This window comes from Castor canadensis, chromosome 6 (assembly GCF_047511655.1).
Source record: "Castor canadensis chromosome 6, mCasCan1.hap1v2, whole genome shotgun sequence".
Classification (NCBI taxonomy): Eukaryota; Metazoa; Chordata; class Mammalia; order Rodentia; family Castoridae; genus Castor; species Castor canadensis.
Window position 1 is genome coordinate 149915029 of NC_133391.1, and position 12940 is coordinate 149927968.

A 12940-nucleotide genomic window follows, 5' to 3' on the forward strand; every position below is an offset into this window, starting at 1 on the left:
TTGCAGGCCACTGAACCAGAACAGAAGTTTAGTGAAGGCTATTGAGAGAAAGAAAAAGACTTCTTAAAAAATCACAATACCAAAAAGATCACTAATTGGTCTAATTGCAAAACACTCACGTATTATAACTATTTTGAATATCACTGATGTGTTCTGGAAATTAAAATCAAGAGAAAAAGGAATGTGTTTAATAATACACAACCATATTTTTATGGCCCCTTAAAAGCAGTCTTTAAAAACAGTTCTTTTTCTCTCTCTCCTCTTGGATTTCACATGGTAAGTTCTCTGTAGATATTTGTAGTACCAAGTGGAATGCAATCACTAAATGCAAATCTCGTTCTTTTTCTTTTTTCCATTTGTGCTTCACAATGGCTCTGTGAAATAATGGACATTCAGGAAACGGAAACTAATAGGATAAGTAGGTGGTGAGGAGTACAGTCTGACCTGAAATATTTAGCTTCTCTGAGCCTTGGCTTACTTATATGTACAATAAGAACAAGGATATAAATCATACCTAAGCATCAGGGTTGCTGTAAGGATCAGTCTTAGTCTGTTTTCTGTTGCTATAACAGCATGCCTGAGATTGTAATTTATAAATAAAAGAAGTTTATTTGGGTTTGGAGGCTGAAAAGTCCCAGAGCATGGCACCAGAGTGTCTACTTGGCTTCTGCTGAGGACCCTGCATTGTTTCAATTCATGGCAGAAAGTGGAAGACCAAGCAGGGACATGTGCAAGAGAAAGGGAGCAAAGGAGGCTGGACACCTTATAATCGTCTGCTTTTGCTGTAACCAATCCAGTTTCATGGGAACTACGTCAGCCCATTTGTGAAGGTGGAGGCTCCATGACCTGAACACCTCTTCAGACTCACTACCTCTCAACACCATTACCCTGATGAGTATATTCAGCATGAGTTTTGGTGGGGATAAACCACACCAAGCCACAGCAGAATCTATGCTTGAAGTACTTACTTAGCACCGTGTCTGGGACAAAGTAGTGCTCAGAAAAGGCCAGTTATGACGTCACTTTACCTGCTGCTGTTTGAAGCAACAGGTGGTTCGGTTATGCTCTGAATCATCCATTAGATTAATGCCAGGAAGTTTCTACCCATGCTTAGGCTGTTTTCAGAAAATGATAATAGTATGGGAATAAAAGAAAGTGATATTTTAACAACAGCACCTTTTAAATTATCTTTCAGTATATGTGCTGCTGAAGTGAGCACTAAATGATCTTTCAGAATGGATAAAATGTTGCTTCATGTTTACTAAATTTAGATTACATAATTATAGGAACAAATAATTGCTCATCCCTAATTTTAAAGGTACATATGACTGACAAGTTTTATTTTTATGGGCCAATAAAACATTACTGTCCAATTATCTTGAGAAGAGTGGCTTCCTGGAACTAGGTAGACATTAATTTTAAAGACTTAAGAGAAGCCGGGCATGGTTGGTGCATGTCTGTAACCCCAGTACTTGTGGGGCTGAGGCAGGTGGATCATGAGCTTGAGGCCAGCCTGGACTATATAGTGAGACCCTGTCGCACACACAAAAAGACTCAAGAGAAAGACATATTAGGAAGTCCTGTACATGAGAACCTCACGCAGAATACATTGTCTCAGCTATTTGGAACCTCCCCTCCCATAAAAAAAAAGAAACTATCACCAATTTCCAAAAAGCTAACATCAGAAAATACTTATGAAAGTACACAGTTTACTAAATTCCATAAAAACAGATCTGGTATGCTATAAAAGTAAAAATATCTCAAGTGCTTCTAGTGGAAACTTGTCTAATGTGTACATTGTGTAGAAGAGGGGATAAAGAAGAAAAAATGTAGGGGACTTTGCTGTGGGCTATTTAACAATACTGTGAACCTTTACCTAAAGTTAAGCCTGCTTCTCAAGGCTCAGATGTGCTAATGGGTACCACATCTTTAAAAGCGAATCCTAATCTACAGCTATGTTCTTTTCATCTGAAATGTAATGTTACACTATACACCAACTATATTTTGCTGTATTATGTCAAGCTGGCCCAGGGGCAGAGGTGTGTGGATTTCTGAAAAGGTGGAATTACATTTTCCTCCCTTTTTTACATTAAGTTTACATAGCTAGAGATAACACAAGTGGAGTTTTGTTTGTACAAAAGCAAATACTCTTCCCTTTAGCTCTTTGTGTTTTCTGTATCATTAGTGACACTTTTGCTCCTAGCTGTTCAATCTAAATTTTTGACTCTTTGTACCTCTGGCTCTCTCTCCTTTGGCTTCTGTATCCAATTAACTGGGAGGTCCAGACAATGGTCTCTCTGCAGTGTGAGCTGACACCTGCTCTCCTTTTAAGATGGGTTTAAGCATCATCACCTCCTCTAGGAATCTCTGTTGAACCTCAAAACCTGGTTGGTTTCTCTCTTTGATATTTCTGGAGTGCGTTGTGGATATCCATTTTATCATTGAACTTGCCATATTTTGTTACTCTGATTGGCAATAATAACCTCCTAGGTCAGTGGTTCCCAGATTTTACAACATATTAGAATAATCAGTACTTAATTAAAAACCAACTAAATCAGAATATCTGGAGAGGTGAGAATCAGGCAAAATATGTTTTAAAGCAGAATTTTTCAAATTTTAGTGTACAAACAATTTGACTGGAGACCTGGTTAAAATGTACATTTGATTTAATAAGATCTGGGTGGGGCTCGAGATTCTGAATTTCCAACAAGCTCTGCTTTTATGCTTAAGCAGCTCAAAGTTGCCCCAACAAGCCATGCAGTTTAGAAGAAAGTCACCACATCTTTACCTGGATCATCACGTTTATATCCTAAGCTCACCTGACACAGGACGACTTCTTCCTATTCATTACCCCCAACTATCACTATCATTTCAGGTGAATGGAATTATGGAAATTTTCTCATAAATCAAAATTTTGTTCACTGATACTTCAGTTATAATTGCTATTCACCACTTTTAGTCTTAGGGATATTCTTCCCAGCCTCTGCTTTGTTCTCATTTCTTCATTCATCTCACTGGCAATAGGACACAGCAGAGGCTGAGGAACATGAAGACAGGAAGAAGAGGATGGTCCCACTGCTGTTGCTTATGTTTCATTTAAGGTCTGATCTTGCCTGCTCACACCAGTTCTTCTATAGCCACTCCACTTTGGCTCTTGTGACTTCCTGCTCATTTTCTTCTGCTTGTATCTGTAAGTCCTTTTTTTCCCACTTTGATTCTTACCTTTTTCCTTGCTCCAACACTGTCTCTGTGATTTGCTCCAAGTTAATTTGAACAAATCAACACAAATATAAATAGAAACAATTGTTAATAATATAATAATTTTCTTTTACAATAAGTATTTGTATTCAACAGCATTACTTTTTCTCAGTTAACACCTCCTCTCCTTCATGTACAGATCAATCTTTTCAGCTTTAGACAACCATGTTAGGCTGAGTAATTAAACTTAGTAGGGTTAATGGCTCTATTGAAGGTTCTTTAAGTCTTCATACACCATTATATGCCAACCTAGCTACAGTGCCATGGCTCTCCGAGTGTGTGCTGAGGCAGCCTGGGGTGCATCAGGAAACTCACTAGGAAATATTTTGACATTTCAGGGGACATACAGCAACATGTGACCTCTCAGCCACCATGGGAATTACTAGATCAAGGGAGTTCACAGATTGTTCAGTAGGTGGTGCTGTACTCCTTTTGATGGTGTCATACAATGTGTTCCATAGTGGTTGAGACAAAAACCACTAGTGCAAAAATCAGCGTGGAAAAGGAAACAAGGGAGACAGTGTCCAATCTGATTGAGAATTTGTGCAATTCCCAAGAGATGTACATATGCCATTGTAAGTTAAGAGTGAAATAAAAATGTTTTTTTCCCTGTCAGTTTATGTGTATTATTTTTTCAAATGGTTAGTAAGTTGTTAGAACAGAAATACTTATTGTTTGACCTTAACTGGTTAACTTAACTTTGGATCATTAGGTATTACTTTTAGCCTAAGGCCACTATTAAGAAGAGCTCTGTGAACTGAGAAAACTTTGGCTCTAGTCCAATCTTTCTTTTTTTCACCAAAAGTTTCCTAACATGTGCTTCTAGGTAATCACACCAGGTATCTACTTCCAATAAATCAAAGATGGATCAACTTATTGCCACAAATGAGGCATAGCTCCCCATTCTCTCCTTCTTTTTCTAAAATTTATTTTTATTTTTTCCATTTTTAATTATAGTAAAAATGTTTCCCTGTTGATATCACATAACTTCAAAGGCAGATTTGGAAAGATGCTATATTGACTGTTCAAAACGTCTCTCACATGTCTCATGCAGCAATGTTAGTGGCTACGACAACCTCAGTTATTACCTTTGATCTTTTTTTTTCTCCACCTGATATTCTCTCACATGTTATAACTTTTAAGGAGGAGAGAGAGGGGCAAGAGGGATAGGGAAATTTATCTGGAAGCCAATAAAATATGCAAATTCAACAAATCTAGTTGAAGATGTGATTAAGAAGGGATTTTGCCATTATTCTCTACACTTTCTACCCATTGAGATTTGTTAATCAGTCCATTATATACATTCTGCATTGGTATAAAAGGCAACATTCCACTTCAGTGCATTGTGTGTAGCTTTGACAGATCATAATAGGATGGAGTTTTCACCAGAAACCATAACTTCTTCATGCATCCACTATGTGCCAGTCACTCAGGCCTGCCTCATTTAAACTACCCTGCAACTCCACCAGGCAGGATTGCTGTGTGCATTCTCTAGATGAAGAAACTGAAGCATGGAGAGGATCCTAACCCACCCCGGGTTGACACGACTGGCAACTGGCAGCGCAGTGATGCATTCTTGGATCTGCTTGAGTTCCCAGCTTGAAACTTTTCCCTGTGGCAATTTTACCTCTTTCAATTATAATTGTAAAACTGATTTTTAGGAGGTTTTACCCACTGTAGCTTCAGCTTCTAATATTCTGAAATATCCTGGACCGTGATATTGTTGATGTAAAATGGCATCACAACTTTAGAAGAAAAGCAGAAAGGAAGAAAGCAGGTGGCAGGGAATCCATCATTTAGATGAAACACTTTAAAAAACTTAATCCTCTATGGCAATAATGTTATTTGTGTTATAAAAAGTGCCTTAAAAATTTAAAGAGCTTAATAACTAACCCTCACCTTTTTAACATAGCGTTATTCAAATTTTACAAAAGAAATGAAGTACAAGTAAGTGAACTGCCTTTCCTCAGAAGTCCTGCAGCATGTGGGTTTCACAGCAAATTCATGGCTAGATCCTTGGGGATCTGTGTTGATGTTCACCCTTTCACTGAATACTTCCTTTCCTACTTTATTCCACATTAATAATTCACTTCACTGGAACATTGCCTGGTTACCTCAGTCTAAGCCACGGTTGGCTTTCCTTCATTTATAGTGGTAAATACTTAAAGAGAATATTTGCACACAATTATTCAGAGATATTTGATCACACATTGAAGTGTAACATACAACCCTTGCAAGGTGCAAATTTTGTGTTATTTGCATGATATCTCAATGTCAGTGTTTTAAAATCATTGCTGTAATCATAAATGAAAACATTTCACCATCTATATTTTTATGTGATAATTATTTATCAGTACCACCTTACGAAACGTAGAATCTACAAGATACAACCCAGTATCCCTGACTTTTCTTTTACATATTTGCAGGATGCAGACACCCTGCAACAAAAAGGTAGCTGATGACACAATTTCAGTGACACTCACGATGACAGTCGAGCCAAGCTGCTTCTCTGACTCACATCCAGGAATTTGCAAGGGCTGGAATAAGCTTCCCTTCTCGCTCTATTTTCTAAAGTCAACAAAATGGTCAGATGCTATTTAGAAATAGCACTTTTTACATAACCATTTTTTCTCCTTTGTCAACCTTGCTACCATTAAGTTATAAATTATAAGTTTAAGTAATTAAAATGCTCACTTCTTGTCAATTATCTGAGATAAGATGAACCAGCAGCAGCAATCACCACATCTAACCCACAGGGATGGGCTCTACCAACAAAAGCCTTCTTTTGGTCTGAGAGCGGAAGTCATCATAGGTAGCAGGGTAAAGAAATAGTTAATTTGAATTTGGCCAAAGGACTCAAGCTCAAAATGTTTGCTTTCAGAGTGAGAAAAAGGAACTTTCCTTTTCTTACAGCATAATTGCTCTATTTTTAATACACCCTACTTTATAGAATAGCTGGACCCCACTTTCAAGCTAATGTAAAAATTAAGGGATTTATGATAATCCTATGCAGATGGTTGTGGGCGTTTCACTTTTCCACTGGAGCATTTTTCTCTTTCTTTGTTGCACTGCTAACATTTCTTAGCTTCTTGCTACAGTCATCTTCCTAAAATGACTCAAGTGAGAAAAAAAAAAGTTTTACCAGATAAGCAACAATTCTTACTGTATTGGGGAGAAGTTCCCACACTCCCCATCTATGTAATAGATGCGACTTCTTCAGGCTTTTAAACCCAGCATGTCAAAGCACCCAGAAGAATCCTACCTTGCCCACGTACTGATAATCTGATCCAGTGTATTCCTCCAGGAGAAAGAACTGGTTCCACATCCAGCTCCTTTTTGAACGGGTCAGCTCATTTTTACTGTTTCCAGAGAGCTCCAGGGCCCTTTTCTTTGCCGGGAAACCACTAGTCCTCTTAGATAATGGAGATGAGAAAGTTGGGTAGGGCTGACCGACCCAAAAGAGCAGCAAGAAGTACCGGTAAGTTCTCATGATGGCCTGCCGGTAAGTCTCTGGGTAGTGAGTTCCTCTCTCCTTGAAGTGCTCTTTTTACTGCACAGTAACCCGCCTCATTCCTCCTTTCTTCCTTAATGTTCTCTGCTTGGCTCTCAGAGGATATCTGGAAAGAATAATAACATATCCAGCATTTTTAGAGATGCTTAAAATTCAGCGTTAGAGCAAATAGGCTGGAAAAAGAGGACAGAAATTTGAATACCAAAACAACAAAAAAAAGTTGGCTATCAATTTTGAAATGAGGAAAACGATCTTTTAGATATGCTGAATGGAGGCACGTGCTAGGTAGAGAGCTGCTGTTTTCCTTTCTCCTTTTCTATCACTTAAAAATCCTACTTTAAGTAATAGCATTGCTATAGGTCAACATGGCAAAATGGATTACTTCACAACTCTTTTTCCTCGGAATACGTGGGCTGAGATCTGGTTAGAAGAAACGAGTTTGTGTTTCTGATTCTATTTGCATATTTATCCCCATGAACAAGTCTAAGGCAAAGAATATCACTGACAATTTAAATCCAATTGAAAGTGGTTAATGTTGAAATTTCGCTAGAATGTATGGAGCACCTGTGCTGTGCCAGGCATGAGTCAAGGCAGAGCTTGTTCTGCAGAATCTTGGCTTCAGAGATGTGCTATGCTGGAACAGCTGGGGTCAAATAAGGTTAGAAAAGACCATACGCCTTCTCTTTAGAATGCAGATTCATGTACTGAAATTTCTGAAGTGAAATAAGCCTATATTTAATCAGGCATTCTCCAAATTTGACCTGAAAACTTTTTTGTTCACTCATGAGACCTACTTACACTATAGGATGGCTCAATAAATAAGCTACAGAATTTTTAAAAGCCCATAAGAAGTAAATGGGGGCAATTCTATTCAAATTTCTTCAGGAAATCCTGGGATTTTTATCTCTACATTTCACTAGTGCTGCAGGCAATCAAGCATGTATGTTAAAATTGGTCAAACAGTTTCTATGTAATTTTCATAGGTGCATTAAGCATATCTAACTATCACAGTGAGGACACTGACTGCAAGATCTTCAGAAAAGTCAGCTATTATACATGTGCGTAATAATTTTCCATGGCAAATATTAATTTTCAAGAACACATCCTACCATTTAAAAATTCCTGGAGACAGATTGCTTAGCAAAGATGTCCCAACTTGGTTTACTAGCTTATGCAATTAAAATCATATATGCCTTCATATCCTTCCTAAATGTTTCTATATTTCTTAAAAAAAAACCCAACAAATTACTCCTTTATCTTATTATTTGATGCAGGGAAAATATTTTCTTGAATAATATTAGCAACAACTTTTAGCGAGTGCTTTGTAATGTAGAACATAGTAATAATTGAACTGGCATATTCACTGTTATCACACAGGTAAAGAAATATGTTTTAGGTAATATCTGTCAGAAAAGATTGGCTCACTCAGTTCCTATTATTCTGTCACATAAATGTATATGTGACCAGGATTTTTGGTTTTCACCCCAGCAATGAGTACTTCTAGCCATCTAACATGGGGCTTATTGAAATGTTCTGTTGGAAGGTAAGTGAACTCTTTCACGGTGTTCAGGATTTTAGAACCTGTATTCCATTATTATGCATCTTCTTGACAGCAGGCTGGGGAAGCTGAAAATTCTACAGGTGAGTAAATTAGTACTGTGACAATTAGTCATGCTGGAGAAATGCCAGGCAATGGTACACTTGTCATTATGTGGCCTTGGTAGAGGTGTGGAATGACTGATGATCAATTAGGTAAGGATGATCCTTCTCTCTCCTCATAGATGGTGTGTAGAGGGGACTGAGAAGGCATATGGAGAAAAACCGTCCAAAGACACTTATTCATTTTTTAGAAGTAGAGATCGCACTGAGGTTGATTCAGTGGAAATTACATTTTTCTTAATTCCCCATTATTTACAAAGACAAATCCTGCAGTGAAGAATTACGCATCTGCTGCTGCACTCCGTGTGTGCCCCATGGTGCTGGCAGGAAAGAGGGATGTGGAGAATGGAGGTGTCAGCTGCTTACAAGGCTGACTCCTAAAGGCCATTTTAAAGAAAAATCGATCCCTGTGGGTGTTGTATGTAAACTCTACAAGCTGTTGCCACTTGCATATTAAATATTAGGTTTTTTAAAAATATCGCAGATACCAAAATGTCAAGTATTTCATTTTTTCTTAGCTGGTAATGAGCTTTTAAAGTGATGCAGATTTAAGCAGTGTTTCCAAATGGGCAGTAACATGTAGTTTTGCTGTAATTCAGTTCATGTATCAACTTGACAGGGTGAGGCCTTGTTAAAAACTCAGTATGGAAAACTGAATGACTATGATCCAGTCATATTTGACGGTCGCTTTTTGAAAGGATAATTTTCTCCGTGCAATTCTGTAGTTAAAACTAAACTGTTGCATATAGCACTTAGCAATTCTCATTTAATATTTCTTAATAGGAAGGATTGAATGGACAGTAAGATCATCAACACTAGAGTCAGATTTTCTGGGTTTAAATTTAGACTCTGCAACTTAGTATTTATTAATTAAGGAAAATGCCTAATCTCACTCTACCTCAGTTTCTTCTTCTGTCAGTGAGGATAATTATAGTATCTACCTTACAGGACACTGTAAAAGTTAAATGAGTCATTACTGCAAACCACTTAGAACAGTGCCTGACATTTAGAAAGTCTTTAGAAAGTCTTAGACTTTCTAAATGTCTAATTAACTAAGTCTTTATAAAGTCTTAGTTATTATTATTACTATTGCTATCATTGCTACTATTTGAGTTGAATATAATGGACTCCATCTACAACACATTGCAAAAGTCTGCAGAAGATAGCTGAGTTTCCTTTAGACATAAATACATTTTGTTGTTCAGAAAGCATCTTCAAGCAAGTCAAAATTCTTTTAAAATTCAAGAACAGAAGCATTTTAAAATCTTAGTGAATTCATTTGCTAATTGTTTTCCTTTGTGTGGACTTCAGTTCAGTAGATAACAGTAACAGTACAGAAACAGAGAAGGCAGAGATATACCATGCCTATCATCAATGTTTATATGAAGAGAACATGGATTAAAAGAAAGTTCACTGGAAGACCAATGCAGTCTTAGAATCTATGTAACTTTTTTCTTTTCCATTTATTATGTTAAGATTTAAAAATATCATCTTTATTTTATTCAGGTGAAAAAACTCAGAACTAGCTTCAATTTAGTAATTTTGCCTTTGTACAAATGGCACTGGTAATTAACATGCTGACATGATTCTCATACTGTATCAGATAAGGGTTTGATATAATTAAAGTGAATGATATATAATTTAGATTTACTTAACCTAAAAACATGAGGTGGAAAAAACGAATATACTCCAAGCATGGCCCTTCAAGCAAAAACAAAACAACAAAGCAAAACAACAACAACAAAAAAAAACAAGAGTTAAGGTGAAGAATGGTTATGAGTTCAAGCAAAAGAAAATGTCCAGAAGTGGCACCATTTTGAGGAAAGTGAGAAGCGGTAGATTTCAGAGCAGTTGAAATACAGGAGAGGCACACAACCAGCAGTGATCAGATGAGGTGCTCAGTTTATAGATGCCAGGAAGTAAGCTTTAAGGACAAAGAAGCAAGGGCATGCATGGATATTGAATTTCAAAATAGCAGGTTTGGTTCTTTCAGTCAGGAAAGAGCCAGATTAGATAATGGGAAGGGGGAAAATGTAAACCAAAGTAGATCTTGTACCATTTTTCTCCCCTCACCCTCCCTTTCATCTTCTTTTGGCACAAAAAACAAATCAGTTAGAAACATAAATGACTCTATAAAAGTTCAAATTAACTGCCTAATTATAGTCTAATGATAGTTTAGCAAAACTATGGTCTACTTCTGATTTTCTTTTTGTTGGGATCTGAGTTTTGGGGAAGAACTCTCTTATTTCTTATAGCCAATCATTTGTATACTCTGAAATGTGATATGCAAAACTGGCTGATAGCTTGAATAATAGCTTGAATCTTTGCAGAAGCCTTTTTTAGTGTCATGCAGAAGGTAATTAGATGTTTATGAATAGCAGGGCAAGGCCTTCATAACATTGATAATTGCATACTTTGAAAATGTATTTGCCTGGCAGCAAAGTATATATACTTTAATCTTCATGGGAGTACTTAGTCAAGTCCAGGTTTTATTCATGCATGCATGCCATTTAGGAGAAGTCTGGGCCTCATTAATTCAGATTCTACTGATTTAGAATACATAATTAATGCAGAAGTTGGGCTGATGTTTTTCTTTGATTAACAAAACCTTTTTCCCTGGATTATTGAAAATGAATAGTATAAAAATATATCATAGGATACATAGAGTTAGAAGACAAACTATAATGCCTTCAAGTTCCCTAGAGTACTTTGGAATCACCTTTCATTCACAAATAATTAATTTGCTAATTGGAAAATTCCTCCATTAATTGAATTGCTTCTCCAGTGATTTATGTTTGGTAACAGTTTGAATACCTCAACTGTATTAGCTGGTTTTGAGATAGTGCTTCCATTTCACTATTTATAGACAAACAGATAAGTAAATATTAGATATATCTGAAAGCAATTTTAAGTTAAATTTTAGAATTAAGACCTGGCATCCACTTGTTCTTGCATCTATAGTGTTCTTGATTAATTCTAATCAGAGAACTATTACTATTATATTCTTAAGGCTTACAAATTAAACCCAGCACATTCATTTGTTTTTATGTGAAGTCTTAACTTTGCCATAGAAAGGACAGTAAGCATTCAGTGAAGCAATGTTATTGAAATGCTTCAACCACTGACCATAGTGAAGGAAGCCTTTGAAATCTGTAATGAAATTGTTTCTTCAGGTAAATGGTGTGGAATATATATACCATAGCACAATACTTTGCATGATGCTACCCACAGATAATGTTTCTGCAAACATTTTCTACATTTATGTCATCCTAATCCATTAAATAACTTATACTTATGTCTTCCTAACTCATTAGTAAAGAACTTTTTTTAGTGTATGTATTATAAATCCCTTATTAATTTTTGGTACACTGCCACACATTATATAATTAATAAAGTAGAAAACAGCTGGTTTTCTATCACTACTTAGCATTACTTCTATCCTACTTCTCTCCAACCCTGATCTTGAAATTCTCTAGTCCCACTCTGATTGCAAAGGGTACAAAGATGGTGTTCACTACATTAAAATCTGGTAAGTTAAAGACACAGAATAGTACATACAAGGCAATGAATTAAACTGAGTGAAGCCAAAAGAAAACATGGTTTCCTATAAGCAAATCTTTAAAAATGTGTATGTTATTTATTCTGAGAGAAGAGTTTTACAGTCAGTTAAGTTCACTCCAGATCAATTTTCTGATCACCCAAGAATCCTTGCTTTGAATAAGTTGTCACCTACTGTGAATAAAAATATGCCTATAGGAGGTGGTAGATCTAGAAGTGGTGACATAAGGATAGAACCAATTTAAAATATTTGGTAGAGATTTCACATGAAGTCTTCATTTCTAAACCTCCATTTCATTTTTCTGTAAATGTCAAAGTCACTGTTGAGTAAAATTGGTTCCATTTCGTGTGTGTAATGAACTCCACTGAAATGTGTCAAACAGCTTTGGCACCTCTCACCATGTAGCATTTCTCTTGTACCAATGAATCATTATGGCAACAGCTATCAAATGATGCCTGATTTTTTTGTAAATGTTTATATTTGTGGGTAATATGCCAATCTGTTTGCAAACTGATGTATTTCCAGATGAAGCCATTTCAACACTATTACTCTCATTCTAAAATCATATTCCACACATTAGATTAATGAAGATAAAATTAAATGTGTTACACACATAAAAAGAGATTTTATATGTAGTTGAGGCTCAAGGAATATTTGGTTTGAAATAATCACATAAGGCCAAACAAATTTGAATCAGAAGACAAAGAACAAGTTCTTGTTCTGCATGGAGGGAAAACCCCTGACTATATTATTGTGAGAGAAAATACCAGAAGATGGTGAAGATCAGATTGGCATGCCACGTGTCTGGATTAGAATCTCAACCCTTCCCAGTGCTAGTTGGATGAACCAAGGGCCTCAGTTTTCTTTATTCATAGTACTTACTTAATAGAGGCTGTGAGGAAGAAATAAACGAATACACGTAGGATCTCAGAACACGAAGACAGGCATAACTA

The 12940-nt window shown here is 36.4% G+C and overlaps 1 protein-coding gene across 3 annotated transcripts in view; it reads right to left on the reverse strand.

Annotated features, from left to right (window-relative positions):
* The window catches only part of Cdh6 (cadherin 6), a 127873-nt gene that overhangs the window by 51785 nt on the left and 63148 nt on the right, over positions 1–12940 (reverse strand). For 2 of the 3 annotated variants that reach the window (XM_074077685.1, XM_074077686.1), the window contains exon 2: positions 6521–6875. The exons of the other annotated variant lie outside the window; for it this stretch is intronic. In XM_074077685.1, the coding sequence (XP_073933786.1) occupies positions 6521–6748 (228 nt within the window). In that variant the 5' untranslated portion in view covers positions 6749–6875. The remainder of the gene's footprint in view (positions 1–6520; positions 6876–12940) is intronic. 3 annotated transcript variants of the gene reach the window in all.